Source organism: Psammomys obesus, unplaced genomic scaffold (genome assembly GCF_907164565.1).
Source record: "Psammomys obesus unplaced genomic scaffold, mPsaObe1.curated_primary_1811, whole genome shotgun sequence".
Taxonomy (NCBI): Eukaryota; Metazoa; Chordata; class Mammalia; order Rodentia; family Muridae; genus Psammomys; species Psammomys obesus.
The window spans coordinates 29,504,519-29,521,312 of NW_026592118.1; the positions used below are offsets into that span (position 1 = coordinate 29,504,519).

Genomic DNA, 16,794 nt, shown 5'->3' on the forward strand with positions numbered 1-16,794 from the left:
ATCAGACAGAGAGATGGAGATTTTTCAAAGCTCTCAAAGACGAAAGCAACCAAAACCCAAAAGCAACTGAGTTTTCCTTAAACAACTATATTTGATTCCTGAAACTCAAAAGAGGTTTTCACCTGGTCCTCAAAAAGGTCTCCTGACTCCTGATCCAGCAGCCAGTCAAACAACAGCCAGGCAGGTAGTGGGGCTGAGAAGCAAGGCTCTGAGTGACAGTTAAGAGAGTGGCAGTTGGGACATGGGGTGGGTGGAACCTTTCTGTCAGAAAGAGAGGTTCTAAGTCAAGCCCTGTCTCTCAATCCCTGTGCCAGCCAGTGCACACCCTGGTGGGTCTCTAGTAGCCCTACTTCATGGAGGCTTTGTCCACAAGGAAGTGGTCCTTCCAAGCATGGCATCACTTTCTTCTCAGCTCACAAAATTCCACTACAGAGCACCCTCCAGAGGTCCTGTAACATCATCTCAGATGAGTAAGACTCATTTTTAGTAAAGTGTCAACTGGTCTTTCTAGTAGACCATGATGACTTTTGGGCCTCCTCCCCTATGGTGGGAGATTGCTACCTGCAGGTCACAGGTCAGGATGTTTGGTGAGAGAAGACACATGACCAGGTGCTTAGAAGGTACCATGAGCCCTTCTTCTCTGGGATTTACAGAAAGGGAGAGGAAACTTGTCGTCTGTGGAGCTCTTTACTAAACCATTCATGTTGGCTAGTTCTCAGAAAGATAGTGTTAGCTATGGAGCCTGGGGGGAGTACGATGCAGGGAAAGAGAACACCACTCCAAGGGAAAGAATCAGACAGGGAAGCAAGACTGTCTTACACAGAAAATAGTTGCATTGTGCTCAAGTTACAGCATAGAAAACCCATAAGGCCAGCCTGCCCTGCACCTGAAGACATATGCGGACCACCCATCGAGCCCCCTAGCCAAAAAGAAAAGAATCAGCAAGAATGCCCACCTGCCTCTGCTATCTTCTTTTGAACCTCACAGTCTCACCACACCTCACTCATTATCTCTGTCCTGTCTCCACTGTCTTCATTTTGTTGGTGTAAACAGTCTGAGTAGTTATTTATTTCACCCTCCAAAATGCAGTTGACATGATTTATTTGTTCACATGCCAGGACTGTAACTAACGAATGGCAGCTTGGTTAAAAGAAAGCCTTTTTCTTCTCATCAGCGTCATGGTCTACATTATGTTAGCTATTTCTTAGATGTAGCAGGTGCTTGCACTTCTACATGTACTAACTAATTTAGAGCATCAACTCTATGGTTTACGGCCATTGTTACATTTCATTTGACAGGTGAGTAAACCAAGCGGAAATGTAATTGCAGAGTCCCACTGCTTTAACATACACAGCAAGGGTACACACGGGTTGGCAATCGCGTGTTGGCCTATAATCATCAGGCGAACAAAATGTGATCACCTCTTTTGAAACCAGCCTGTGGTGTGTTTTATATACACCAATTTCAATCTTGGGAGTTTTTATTAGTGAAACTAATTGCAACACATAAATCATGCAAATTGTAAATCCTGCAAATTACACCACATACTGACATTAACAACTACTGAGGAACTTGGCTTCCTTTCTTTCCCATTAGTGTGAAATTTTAAGGCCTCCTGTTTTAACAGCCTATGTACACACAGCACCACCAAAATTTTCTCATCTCATATATGCTAAGTTGTCCATAGGATCCAGTAGAACCCTTCCACTGACTCCAGACTGAGTAGCTATCATTGTATGCTATGGGAAATTATATTTCCCTAATTCATATATTTAAATTTAATTGCCAGTATAACAGAAAGTATTATGCAGGCTACTAAGGAAAGGAATGAGATCAATAATTCCATCCAGTTGTGATACCTATTAACCAAAACAATGACCAGCACATCAAGGTATTCCTAAAGATGCAATAGCGGTACTCACATTTTGGTGGAACCAACAGTTGTCCAATTGGACGTGAAACACTCCACAGCAGGGAAATTATGCTTATTAGAAACCTGTCAACCACCCAGAACTAGTGAAGTCATGTATCTGTTTTTTAATTTATTTGTATTTTTATGTATTCATTTTACATTCCTGCCATAGTCCCCTCCCTCCTCTCCTCCTGGTCCCACCCTCTCTCTCTCTCTGTTTCCTCTATCTCTTCTCCCTACTCCTCAGAGAAGGGGAGCCCCCTCCAACCCACCCCAGCATATCAAATTGCATCAGGACTGACAGCATCCTCAGCAAGTTGAATTTACATTTGTGCATATATGTATGCATAATATGTTGTTACACATATATTTATACATAATGAGAATAAGCAAAAAGAGGCCATCAATCTGAGTGGGGGTGAGGGGGTACATGGGAGACCTGGATGGAAGAAATGGAAGGGAGATGTGATTTCATTGTATTTTAATTAAAAGTATATTTAAAGAAAAAAGATAACATTTTTAAAAGGTAGAACACTTAGAAAAGACTAATCAATAAGGGCGAAATCTTAGTGCATGGGATTGAGCAATCAGAACTGTCTGATTTCTCATAAATGTCCTGTCTCCAGTAATTACAGCAGGTCAAATGGATTAAGACGTGTGTCTGTCTGAGATATTGCCTCCTGACACGTCAGGGAGCCATGCCTTGGCCCCCTGTGGCTCACGGTCTTCCTGAAGCACCCCTTACAGAGGAGGGGACTAGGTGGGAACCTTCATAAGGTGTTGCTCACTTCCCTCACTTGATTTATCCCCGACATCTTCTTTGCTTAGTAATTCCTACCAGTCCGTGCAGGAGGTGATGCTATACTGTGAGGCAGTGTGGTTCTCGACCTTTCTAATGCTGTGACCACTTAAGACAGTTCTTCACGTTGTGGTGACAATCATAAAATTATTTTTGATGCTACTTCATAACTGTCATTTTGCTACTGTTATTGTAATATAAATATCTGTGTTTTCTGGTAGTCTTAGGTGACCCCCGCGAAAGGGTTATTCGACAATCCCCCAACACACACACATGGATGGAATTAGAAAAGATCATCCTGAGTGAGGTAACCCAGACCTAGAGGACAAACATGGTATATACTCACTTACAAGGGGCTCTAGGGGGATCTCTTTGGGAAGAGAAAATTAAACGTATTTTGCAGGTGGACTGGTGGGTGGGGAAGGGAACAGGAGGAATCAGGTCAGGGAGGAAAGGATGGAGTGAGACAGTACAGGAAAAGATGACTGGAATGGGGGCATTTACGGGGCAATGTGGAAACTTAGTGCACATAAACCACAGACAAAGTGTCAAAATGCAGTTGGTGAACTCAGTAAAAACTGTATTTACCTGTAACCAGTCCCTCATTCCTTGAGCTAGCTTCCCAGGGAGCTCTAGACTTCAACAATCATACTAAATGTTCAGGCTTACTCTCTCAAACTAATAAAAGTCTCTTTTCCAGGTGAAAGTCGTATTATGCCTGGTTTTGCTAGTAACTCTCCCAGAACATTGCTAGTTTTGCAGTGATTTTAAATCCAGATTTATGTGTCCAGTTCCTCAAACCAAAGTTCACAGAAGAAAGATAGAAATTCTTATAGCACTTACTTCTAATTAAAGCAGCATTCAATGCAAGGTCCAGTCATCATCTTTGGAAACATTTATGCTAGTATACATTGTTTTAAATGTTAGGAAGGTATAATGTGTTGCTTGTCCATTATGCAAATAAGTTGATGTCAAGCCATAAAATTCAAATGTCCACCTCTGAACCCAACTAATCCAAAACTGTAATATCATTTTAATTATAGTATTATAACTTATGAGAAAACATTTATAGAAATACTTTTGACATTCCTAATTCCTAACCCGACTGGCTACTAACTTCTAAACCTGCACACGCTGCTCTGGCCCAAGTAAAGTAAATCACTGACAAATTAATCTCAGGTTATTTCAGCTCTCTTCTGTCTGAATCTTCTTAGTATGAAATCTTCTCAGACGCTCAATTCTTTGTGCGTGTGTGTTGGAAGGGATGTTCGAGAGCACTGTATTCGAGAGCTAAGACGTCAAGGAAAAATGTACATTTCACAGATAGTGTAGGTGCTAATATTGGACTTAGTCCCTTTAGCCCTAACACACCTAGCCTTATAGGTGTGTATTGGGGAATCAAACTTGGGCCCATAAGCTTGCTCCAGAAAAATGTTACTCTTCCAGTCACCCCCACTCTCTCCAGCCTCCAAAAAAAAGAAAAAAGAAAAAAAAAAGGTCCTGATCAAAACAATTTATCAAATAAAAACACAGGATACTCAGCTAAATGTGAATGTCAGATACTTTTTACATGGGCTAGTCTCACTGAAGAGTTAATCGTTCACTTGAAAGTCACCTTTAACAGGAAATCATCTATTTTCCCCGCCAGTGGTAGCACCTAGACTGACTGACAGGCCACGGTAATTCTGGCAGCGCCACTTCCGGCCATCAGGTCGGGCTTCCGGAGCGCCGAGGCCGAGGTCGCGCAGGCCGACCCAGCAGGCCCCGCCCCGCCCCGGGCGCCCCGCCCATCACCGGAAGCCCCGTCCGGCGGAGGTAGGGCTTCGTCCCGCTCGGGGCTCCCGCAGCCCCGCCCCTCCCGGGAAGCGTGTCCCCGCCGGGGCCGAGCTGGCTTTCCCGGGAGGCCGGGCGGAGTACCGGGCCTGCGTGCCCCGCGGGCGGCCCAGCGCCAGGGCTGGGTCCCGGGCCGCCGACGCCCGCTTCCCGCCCCCAGGGGCCGGGGGCGGCCGCTGGGTCCCGGCTCGGGCGGCTCGGCGCCTCCGACCTTGCTCCTCCAGTCGCCGGGGTGGCGGGCCGACCCGCGGGCGGCCGGGGCCGACGACCGCCATTCCCGTGTCGCTGCGCCCGCGGGGGCCGCCCGAGCCGGCCACCATGCCGCTGGGCCTGAAGCCCACCTGCAGCGTGTGCAAGACCACGTCGTCCTCCATGTGGAAGAAGAGCCCGCAGGGCGACATCCTCTGTCACCACTGCACGGGCCGGGGCGGCGGGGGCGGCGGCGCGGGCGCGGCGGCGGGCGGCGGGGTCGCCGGCGGCTTCGGCACCGCCACCTTCGCCGGCACCTCGGCCGGCCCCCCGCAGAGCAACGGGGGCGGGGGCGCCAAGCAGGTGAGCTGTCGGCCCTCCCTGCCCGGTGACAGCCAGGGCCCTCCCTGCGTGACAGGCTGCAGAAAGGGTCCCCGAAGACAGTGCGAGCCGAACTGTGGTACAGGGTTGTAGTAGGCCAACGGCCTCTGGCCCGTTAATCCTCGCCGTTAAATAGTAAACACATTATCAGCTCGTTTAAGGTGACAGCGTTAGCCTCCTGTTGTGAGATATGCGGGAAGCTTTTGGGGGAAGTGCTGGTAAATTAAGTATTTTTCGTGTGTGACGAGCTCAACAAACAAATAATAGTTCCCGCCTTTGGCCTCCACCCACTCCTGTCCTCTTCCCTCTTGGAAGCAGCGCCACCTCTTGGGAGGCCCTACAGAGGTTGACTCATCTTAGCCCCCTACTTTCTAAAGTTATTTTAACAAAGTGCACCATCCTCTGATCTTTGTGAGGTTGTATTATATTGGCTTTTCTTCTACAGCTTTAATTTCTTTTTCTCTAAATTATGTGACAGAGTAAGCAAGAAATTCACAGAAGGTCTGCACGGCTCAGAAATACCAAGTACAAATCTGCTCCAGCTGCTGAAAAGAAAGTTTCCACTAAAGGAAAAGGGAGAAGACATATTTTTAAGTTAAAAAACGTAAGATGATTGTGGACGGTGTGTTTCCTGCTAGGAAGGACACTGTGTGTGTTTGGTGTGCCTTGCCACTGCTTTCTCTAGTCACTGAACGTAGGTGTACCTCTTGGGAACCCTTCTGCAATATTCTGGAGAGAAGGCAAGGGTCCCCAAAAGATGAACTCTGCTGTAAGAAGCTCGCTACTTATACATTAGAAAAGCACTTTCTCCATTTTTTTTCTCTAACTTTTATTTTTTTTTTCAATGTGGAAAATATAAAGTACGAGTCTAAGAGAAATCTTGTATATTTTATCTCATGCAAAGACAGAGAGTGGTTTGTTTTTTAAATTGATTAAATTTGTTCACTGACAATTTCATAAAGTTGTGCGTCTTGAGGAATAGTTAAGTAAGAAAAGTGTTTTTGCTGGGCAGTGGTGGTGGTGCTCACCTTCAGTCCTAGCACTTGGGGGGCAGAAGTAGGTGGATGTCCGAGTTCAAGGCCAGCCAGGTCTACAGAGTGAGTTCCAGGACAGCAGTGCTACACAGAGAAACCCTATCTCCAAAACCAGACACATACACAGACACACGCTCATGCAAAGAAAAGAAAGCAGACTTTTTTTTTCAAAGTGCTAAGCAAATAACAGAATTCTTCAATATCATATTTGTTTATGATAGTCCTAGAAAATGTATCTGTTGGTTCATGATAAATTTGGTGAATATGATTCTAAAATTCTTTATTGTTTAAAAGTCTCACTTTCGAGTCTTTTGTTGTGATGTTTTATTTTGTAGTATGAGAGTGGATGATATTGTAGGTGTATTATTATTTTTATCTCAGCTTGGTATTACTTTCAGAACAAAAGTGTTATACTTGTAGCTTTAGTAATGACATTACTAAAGCAGACACATCCATTTATAAAACAGGCCTAGGAGTAGGGTCACACAAAATGTAGACACTTGTTTAAATTCTTCTTTTATATGTGTGTTTTGCTGTGTGTACCAAGTACCCGAGAGACTAGCAGAAGGCAGCAGATTCCTTGGTACTGGAATTACAGGCAGTTAGAAGCTGCCGTGTGGGGGTTGGGGACCGAGCCTACATCTGAACCTAATCTCCAGGCCTGAGTTTTTTTCTTTTCTTTTTACACTTATTTTTCAATGGTATGCATATGAGTACAAGTACATATGCCATGGTACATATGTGGAGGCCAGAAGAAAATTTCAGAGGCTGGTTCCCTCCTGCTTTGTATTGCAATTTTAAAAGGAGATTTTAATGATGGTGCAATGTGACAAATTACTAAGAACCTCAAAGAATTGCAACAAAACTTAAAATTTTTTCATTTTATATTCATCTGTACATTTTTTATATTTTCTATCTTGTCATGGTTAGACTTTTAGAGCCAGTACGTTTCTAACTGGAATGTTAATGCCTACTGGTGCTCTGAGGAAGCTTAATGTTAGCTTTTAACATCATAATCAGAAACTTTACCTTTTTTTTTTTAGCACTTTTAATTATTGGTAACAAAAATAGTGGAAATATTCAGCTGCTTCACATCAGCATTCAATAAATCTTTTTGATCCCCATGCATATTCGTGCGTGCGTGTGTGTGTGTGTGTGTGTGTGTGTGTGTATACATACTCATGTGGAAGTTGCCATCCTGCCCCAGCTTTCCAAGTGCTGGGATTACATGTGTGTACCACCATACCTGTCAGAATTTTTTCCTGAAGTTTTTGTCACCAAATAACAGGTTTGTTTTTTCAAATTACACAGTTGTCATATGGTTGGGGAAATGTCCATATGTATTTATAGGTATGCAAATTTTTTTTTCTTATAGCCTATCAAAGCTCCTGAATCTGTTTCTACCATAGTCACTGCAGAATCAATCTTCTACAAGGTAAGCTTCCATGGAGTCACTGAGAGAGAGAGAGAGAGCGTAGTTGGGCTGGTTTTAGAATATGCTACCAAAATACTGGCTTAGTCCAAACATCTCTGCTACTTTGTGGGTACACAAGGTGTGGTTACACTTTTAGTTCCCTTCCGAGTTATTTTTCCCTCTAGATGGCTGTTATGAACCATCTCATCCAGATGTTTTACAACTCAGGTAGGAGAGTAAGTTGCCTAAGAGAATATGATATGAAGGTGCTAAGGAATTACTCTCAAAACAGTACTGTACAGTGTGGCGTTACAGAAGAGTCATCCAGAGTGAAGGCGAGAAGTACATCGGTAGACATGAGTGAGTAGATAGATAGTGTTGACCCTGATGTCCTGTGGGTACGCAGGCTAGTGATTCCGACCTGCTGTCAAGCAGCAGCAAGAACAATAAAGGTAGCAGGCACCAGCTCCTCTGCTTGTGTGTTATGCCTGTTAGTTTGGTGTTCTTGTGGGACTCCTACCAGTAGGAATGTGTGTGTCTCTGACTCTTGCCTGCTGTTGGGACTGTTTTCCTGCTATTAAGTTGCCTTGACCAGCCTAAATATGAGGGCTTTTGCCTTGTCTTGCGGCATGCTTGGATCTTGTTTCTTGGAGGCCTGTTCTTTTCTGAAAAAAAGAACTGTATCTGGGGGAAAAGGGAAGTATATGTGTGTGTGGAGGGAGTGGAACTGGGAGGAGTGAAGAAAGAGGAAACTATAGTCCAGATGTGTGAGAGAAGAATCTGTGTTCAATTAAAAAAAGTTTTTAAAAGTCTGGCAGGATGGGCTGGAGAGAAGACTCTGAGGTTAAGAGCACTGGCTGCTCTTCCAAAGGTCCTGAGTTCAATTCCCAGCAACCATATAGTAGCTCACAGCCATCTGTGTTCCAGTTTCAGGGATCCGAAGCTTTCTGGTCTTCTTGTGTATCGGGCACACACAGGGCATACAAACTTATATGCCGTCAAAACAGCCAAACACATAAAGACAGGCAGAGAAAAACTTATGAAAAGTTTACTGAGTCTAAGGAACATTTTTTTTTTTCAGGAATATATCAGTTTAGATCTAAAACTTCAGACTTTCTGCATTTAAAACATCAGTTTTTATATGTAGACTATGTAAATATAGTTGTAATCTGATTAGTGTGTAGATTGACACAACAGACTGGAAAACAGGCTAACAGGCACTACTTCTGCCTACAAGCAGCACTGGAACATTAAGAGAAACGTTTACAATAAGGTTGTCTTTCTACTAAGGTTCTTTCTTTACATGATAAAAATTTGCCTTATAGTCAAGGGAGTATAGAGTTGAACTTAAGAAACAACAGAAAACTGAACAAATGTATTCTTAGTTTACTGTTATTCTTAGTTCATGCTCCAAAATTTTGTTGATAAAGTAAGGTCTTCTTGGGCCAAAGCATACAGATATGTGAGGGATATATCTCGTTAAAGTAGAAGACACAAAGATGCCTCAGCTATCAGCAGTCATTACATGCTGTGGTGTTTGGGGATCTGAGCTGTCATGCAGGAGGCAATGGTATGTCACCTGGACCAAACACTTCATGGTATTCAAATGGTTATGACCTTTGGGTGTATTTATTTTGTTAAAAACAAAACAAAGTACAAAGTCTGTCACAGGCCAGAGTTTTTCTGATATGTCTAGAATTTTATACATTGTTAGTTGTTAATCATAAGGTAAAGTTGAGTGACAGAGAGAGAGAGAGAAAATATGTGTATGTCCTGTGGGTTATGCAGTGAGCTGAGCATTTCAAGTGTTTTGTTTGGTTCAGTCTCCTCTTGGGTGAGTACTGTGTCCTCATTTTATGGATAAGGATACTGACTCAGATTAATTAGCTTCGCCAAGATAGTATAGCGGGGAAGGCGTGGCACAGGCAGGGTGGTGTAAGCCCAGGCATCAGATCTTGGCTCCATTGCCTTGGTGGGCAGTCATGTTACTGATCTCTAATGTTCCTTCATCTGTGAAATAAATATTGTAAGTAGTAATTACTTCCTGAGATTATGCATGTTAAACATTTAGTAAGGTCACTAGTCAGTGAATGATGCAAATGGTCATCATCACAGCTTCACATTTGTATAGAGCTTCGCCAGCAGCTCATTCTGTTCATTAGGTCTAGAAGATAAAAATTTAGTGTCCTAGTGATTTCTGTGTGTGTGTTAATGGAAAAGCATGTGGGACTTGTAATTCCAAGGATCAGCCTTGTTGCTATTTTTACCAAATAGTAAGATCAAAATGCAGCAAAATAGTCAAGTAATGTTGCAGAGAGCCAGCATTGTGGACACTCTCACAGCAGAGCTGACATCATGGTGACAAGTTCAAGAGGTCAGTGTGAGCCTAAGCTGAACTGGAGCCCCAGATCACACATACGAAAGGGAAGGACTGGAGAGCTGGCCCAGCGGTTCAGAATATGTACTCCTGTCTGAGAGGACCCGGGTTCAGTTCCCAGCACCACATCCAGTCACAACTACCTATACCCCAACTCCAGGGATGAAGACACCTTTGGCCTCTGTGGCACCTGCATGCACATGCACGTATGTGCACACACATACACATAATTTAAAAAATAATAAAATATGGGAGAGAGAAATGAAAGGGGGTCACTAGGAATGACAGGTTAAGAATGTGGGCATGCAGGAAGCAGAATGGTTAAGTGACCTTTCTGGAGTACTGCCATGTCAGGGCAGCTGTATGACCTTAGAGTGGCCACTCCTAATGTTCACCTCCTTTGTGTTTGCCAGCAAATGGAGACTGTTTAGATAGTGACTTGGTCATGTTTGTTAGGTGTTTGTACGGCAGTCTCCCCTTATCCGCATCTTTAGTTGTTCTGTTTTATTAGTTATTATTCTGTTTATTACTAGTTAGTGCTGTTAGTCTCTTACCCAGATTATTAAGCTGAGTCATAAGTATGGATATATAGAAGGAAAATTTGGAGTGTGTAGAGTAGCAGTATCTATCCAAGGTTTCAGGCATTCACTAGCGTATTACACTGTATCCCCCAGATAAGGGGAGACTGCTTGTACACTCCTCTGTGCTGGGCAGTGCTTGCCATCGAAATTTTACTAACACCATACCTTTGCATTGCTGTTTTATTTTCACACTGGTACATATTTGTGATTCATATTCATCATATATCTGAGGGCGAGTGATAAACAAATACAATTATTTACACTTTGGGAGAAATTATGTATGAACATAGCTAACAAACACAAACTGTATGTGCTAAGTAACTTAGAACCTTCTGGCAGGCAAGGCCCAGCTGATAATGCTGTGGGCTAGTAAGTAGACTGTAGCTGCAGTACAGTACACACATCGCGACCCCGCTGTGAGCCACCCCCACAGACACATGCACAGGCGTCTCCCAGGAGAAGCTAGTGGTCTGTCAGATGCCCATATTGCAACTGAATTACTAGAGGGTTTTATTCAGAATCCTTTTTGTAGTTAAACTACATTTATCTACATGGCTTTGGCTACTACAGAAGCCTTGTGTCAGGAAAGCACACATCGTTTCTACAGTTAAGGGCCTATGACTTGTTGAAGACTACACCCACTTAAGGACATTCTACATATCATGAATATCAAGCATTATGGATATTCAAAGGTGAAAGCTTCATCTCAAGATCCAGGGAAGGGAACCTGGGATGGATAGCAGAGAAACAGGGAGAATTCAGTGGTGGAATTGTACAGATTAGTTAATATAAGTAGAACAGGAAATGAATATATCGTCACATTGTTGAGAAGATGTAAAACAGAAAGGGTATGGACAAGACAGTTGTCAAAGAGTCTGGGAAATGTGGTAATACATCCTGAATGCTGATTATAGTCAAAAAGGTTTTTTGTCATTTTCTTGTAATATTGTCTTTGAATAGACAACTGGGAAGGGCAGTGTGTAGAGTCTAGTCTTACCAAGCAAATGCTGATTTTTAAGGTAGTACAGGAAGTAGGGATAGTGTAGATTTTTTCCTTATTTTTTCTTTCCATTTTTTTAATTTTTATTAATTATACTTTATTCACTTTGTATCCCCCTTATACCTACCTCCCTCTCCCAATCCCACCCTCCCTCCACCTTCTCCACACATGCCCTTCCCCTAGTCCACTGATAGGAGAGGTCTTCCTCTCCTTCCTTCTGATCCTAGTCTATCAGGTCTCATCAGGAGTAGCTGCACTTCCTCTATGGCCTGGTAAGGCTGCTCCCCCCTCAGGGGGAGGTGATCAAAGAGCAGGCCAATCAGTTCATGTCAGAGACAGTCCCTGTTCCCATTACTAGGGAATCCACTTGGACACTGAACTGCCATGGGCAACATCTGTGCAGGGGTTCTAGGTATCTCCATGAATGATCCTTGGTTGGAGTATCAGTCTCAGAAAAGACCCCTGTGCCCAGAATTTTTGGTTCTGTCGCTCTCCTTGTGGAGCTCCTGTCCTCTCCAGGTCTTATTATTTCCTACTTCTTTCATGAAATTCCCTGGACTCTACCCAAAGGTTGGCCATAAGTCTCAGCATCTGCTTTGATTGTCTGCAGGGTAGAGTCTTTCAGAGGCCCTCTGTGGCAGGCTCCTTTACTTTTCCCTGTTTTCTCCTTCTTCTGATGTTCATCCTCGTTGCCTTGCTGTATGGGGTTTGAGCATTTAACCAGAGACCTCCTTGATTAGTTTCTTCAGGTATACAGATTTTAGTAGGTGTATCCTAGTGTAGAAGATTTTTAGGCAAATGAAACTACTCAATGATCTGACCATAGTGGATCCATGTTATACATGTCCCAAGCCCACAGATTCTATAGCACCAAGATTAACTAAGGTTTATGATGTTTCGGTCGTCATGATGTGATATGTAGGTTCATCAGTTGCCATAAATGTTTCACTCTGATAATGGGGCACGGATAACAGAAGATGCTGTGTATGTGCCAGCTAAAGGGACTAGGGAAATTCACTACTTCTACTTTCCATGATTTTGTTGTGAATTCAAAACTATTCCTAAAATCAAGTCTTTGTTTTAGAAGTAGAGATAGTATTCATGACATAAAAATTTATATAAAGAAATACTTTCCCAGTTGCAAATTGTCATATATGTGTTTTATTCAATTATTTTTCATTCAGAAGTGAAACAAACATCAACATAATGTAAAACATTGATGCTCAGACTTTATTTTTTACTATTTTGCACATTTGCTTACTGATGAATGAAGTTGTTTTTTTGTTTTTTTTTTGTTTTTTTTTTTTTGTGGCTGTGATCTGTTACTATTTTAAATACAATATTATTTTCTATTTTCCCCAGGGAGTGTATTACCAAATTGGTGATGTTGTTTCTGTGATTGATGAGCAAGATGGAAAGCCGTACTATGCTCAGATCAGGGGTTTTATTCAGGACCAGTACTGTGAGAAGAGTGCAGTACTGACGTGGCTCATTCCTACCCTCGCCAGCCCCAGAGACCAGTTTGATCCTGCATCGTATATAATAGGTAAAGCTGGCACAGTGTCTTGTATTTAGTTAAGTCTTCAATACTTTGTGAAAGAATGTGTTAGTCTGTGTGAGCTCTCAAAATGCCATAGACTGTATGGCTTCTGCAGACTGTTCTGAAGGTTGAAATCAGATCTAGGTGCTGTGACAATGGGTGTGTGGTGAGGTCTTGCTTCCCGGTTTGCAGATGGCTGCCTTTTTGCCGTGTCCTCTCATGGTCTGTGTGTGCATTGAAAAAGAAGACTATTATCTCTTATAACGACACCAGTCTTACCAGCTACAAGTCCATTATTGTGTTTTAATTAAAATGCAGTTATATTTTCTCCTTTCCTCCCTCCAGTCCTCTGGCATACCCCACCCTATTCTTTCTCAAATTCATGGCTCGACTTCTTTTATTGTTAGTTGTTTAATTACTGTTTAATTGTTATATATTAGTGCATATTTCTGAATACATAAATACAGTCTTCTCACTTTATTTAATGTTCTTTAGTCATATGATTTCTGGCCTGACTACTTGGTAATAGATAGCCAGTTTGGGGACACAGGCTTCTTCGTTACTGCTGTGTTGCTGTGAGGAAACACCAGGACCAGCTCTCTCACCCTCAGTAGTTCTTGCTTGCCTGTAGTCCTTTGTCTAGAGTTGAGGGCCCACTCTTCTGTCTTTATTTGACTCTGGCTGCCTGTCAAATGGTCCCATCTTCAGCACATAATGTGTAATGATAGACCATCAGCATATGAATTTAGAGGCTTGAGAACAAAGTTCAATCCAGAATAAAAAGGCATAAATGTTATTAAGTACAAAAAAGTAGAGAGCATTGTAGGAAATTCATGTACATTTTATATTGTTGATATTTGAGTGTCATTTGTTACTGTGGCTAGAACAGTGTACCCACTAACACATGATGTGGATAAGATTTGTTTGTTTGACCCAGGCCTGTAAGAATTACAAAGGAACCTAGGTCACATAGATTACTCAAAACCAACTTCTAAAAGAACTTTCCTAATTAGTTTTAAAAACTAAATTCTCAGGATACATCTCTGTACACAGCATACATGATATGCTACTTAAAAAAAAAAAATCATTGTTGATGGTTGAAATGGCACACTCTACTCAGTTGATCATGTCAAGGTGTTCAAAGAGAGAGTACAAATAATTCTTGACAGAGTCATAAAAAAAGACTGGCCAATATAATTTTTAAAGTTCAGCTTTCTTCAGTTATTCTCTACTTTTCATTCTTTCTGTAACGGGCATGCCTTGAATTTGCATCCCAAAGGGAAAGACATTTCTATGAGTGAGAACTTCAAGGACAACTAATATTCCACTGTTATTCTGTTATAACATGTCAAGCTTGTTAAATGACCAAACAGTTCTTACCTTTTATGCCTATAAGTATGGAACCAGCAGAGGCCCCTATGTTCTGAATTGTCTCACTTCCTTTTCATGATCCTCAAAGTTTGGGTGCTCCCCTGCTGTAGATGATGTCACATGGTGTGAAGGTCAGAGCACAAGCTGTGGAGCCAGATACTGGTTTCATGGCCCCTATGCTTTTACCAGCTGGTTCCAGAACTCACCAGTCCTTATTCTGTCTTACCTCATTGTGCCTCTATGTAAAATAGGAAGCAGTGCCCCATGAGGATTATGTGAGGATCCAAAGTATGTGTGTATGTATGTATATATATATATATATATACATACACACACTCACACTCATACACACACATATGTATTACATATATATATGTAAAGTATGTAGAATAGTACCAGCACTTCATAAACTCTGTCATATTCAATAATTTGGATCCTTTCTCGGTTGAGTCACTTTGTGGGAGGATGCTGTCTTCCTTAATCAGTTAAAGTAGAATAAATAATGGAGTATGACTTCACAGTAATACATGTTTCAAGGGCTAATGTCAGGTTGGTTATCCCTAGAGTGCTTCCTCTTAATGTTTGAGAATGCTAACATTTTATAAAAATGATACCTGTGTTCAAAACTGTATTTAACTTTTCTATTGGCTGTCTCATAGGGCCAGAGGAAGATCTTCCAAGGAAGATGGAATACCTGGAATTTGTCTGCCATGCACCTTCTGAGTATTTCAAGTCAAGGTCATCACCATTTCCTACAGTTCCCACAAGACCAGAGAAGGGCTACATATGGACTCACGTTGGACCTACTCCTGCTATAACTATTAAGGAAACAGTTGCCAACCACTTGTAGTTATAAAACCAAACCTGGGGCACACTTACATAGCATGTATGAAGCTTTGATTTTAATCCCCAGAACATACACACATATTCCAAAATAAAACGTGAGTTCCAGTTTTCTTATATTTATAATATAATGAAGTAAGCCACACATTTGTCTCTTTAAGTTTTTTTCTTGAAGTTTTTGAGACAGAGTCTCACTGTGTAGCCCAGGCTGGCCTAACCTTGAATTCCCCCTGCCTCATCCTCAAGTGCTGGGATTATAGATGTGTGACACCATGGCTACTTAACACCAATACTACTTCATGAAGTTCTGTGGAAACATGAGAAATTTTTTATCCTACTACCCAGTAATTATTAGCTTGTTCCTCAGACTCTTACCCTTTTACTACAGTCCCAAAGTTGGGAAGAAGCATCTTCCTGCTCACAGAAGCTACAATAAAGCTCATTGTAAACACTGTTGGAAATGATTTTCTAAATGCTAATGATCCAGTTTTGGATTAAAATATATTTTTACGATGGATTTAGTTTGGATTCTTTATTAATCTCATTTGAACTACTTAAAAAGGAAATAGGATGCCCCTCCAAGTGGTATTACATAGAAACCTCAGCCTTTCGATTGTATCACTCACCTTATAGTAAAGAGTAGCACAGTGTTACCTAGGGGAGTCACAGGGTTAATTCAACTTGTTACCCCTCACCCAGGTGACCTTTTCGGGAGAGAACTCTGGGAGGTTTGCTGTCCAGCAAGGCATAGCTATGTATTTCGTATATGCTGCGAACCAAAACTGCAGCCCTGATACCTAAACTGGAGAAACTGAGGGAGGACTGTGTGCTCAGGTTTTTAAGCTGGAGGACAATTTTATTAAGAGTTTAAAAGAAAAACTACAGGGCAGGCAAGCTGTAAACTGCAGCAGCTGCCCAGAGGACCTAGATGGTGAAGAAAGGTGAAGAGTAAAAGGCACGCCTTTATAGGTTAGGTATAGAGGTTTGGCAAGCAGCCAGATAGCAGGGAGGGGCCTTTAGAAAAAGTGAAAAGGTCCAAAGTACTTAAAAAAAAAAAAAATCATTGTTAGGATGTCACTAGCATCTGGAAGAAAGAGACAGAGAGTCAGGCTTTTCTGAGACCTAAAATAGCCTTGTGGCAGCCAGGGATCCTCTTGTGAGCCCACCCACACTATAATCACACACACTTGTCTGTATATTTTAAATTTCTGTCTTCCATACCCAGTTACTAGATATTAGTGATACTGTTTGTGTTGATGATGGCTAACTCTATAAGTTAGGTCACAGGTTCAGAGAGTATCAAGATAAAATCATGTTACAATTAGGAAAAAAAAACCATATTTAAAGATTCTGGACTGGAGGCTGGATCAAGAGTCTTACCAGGTATTTTTGGGTGAAGGGATTACATTCATTTAAATTGTGTGTAAATGCCATGCTTTGATTAAAAAAAAAAAAAAATCAGAAGATAGAATTATCTTCCATAACAGTCAAGAAGTTGCAAGGCATACAATCTGCCAAAT

At 42.0% G+C, this 16,794-nt stretch overlaps 1 protein-coding gene across 1 annotated transcript; it reads left to right on the top strand.

The window, feature by feature from the left end:
- The first annotated feature begins 4,570 nt into the window (after positions 1-4,570).
- Positions 4,571-15,791, top strand: Gatad1 (GATA zinc finger domain containing 1). The gene is made up of 5 exons (XM_055612861.1): positions 4,571-5,096; positions 5,593-5,718; positions 7,524-7,583; positions 12,883-13,066; positions 15,091-15,791. Exons 1-5 carry the CDS (start codon positions 4,863-4,865, stop codon positions 15,279-15,281), a joined length of 795 nt encoding a protein of 264 aa, XP_055468836.1. The 5' UTR covers positions 4,571-4,862; the 3' UTR covers positions 15,282-15,791.
- Positions 15,792-16,794: the final 1,003 nt, after the last annotated feature.

Excerpts from the sequence above, each read along its gene's own strand:
- Gatad1 (XM_055612861.1), top strand. The coding sequence starts at position 4,863 with ATGCCGCTGGGCCTGAAGCCCACCTGCAGCGTGTGCAAGACCACGTCG. Across the intron at positions 7,584-12,882 it reads CAGAATCAATCTTCTACAAG|GGAGTGTATTACCAAATTGG; the intron begins GTAAGCTTCCAT and ends TATTTTCCCCAG. Across the intron at positions 13,067-15,090 it reads TCCTGCATCGTATATAATAG|GGCCAGAGGAAGATCTTCCA; the intron begins GTAAAGCTGGCA and ends GCTGTCTCATAG.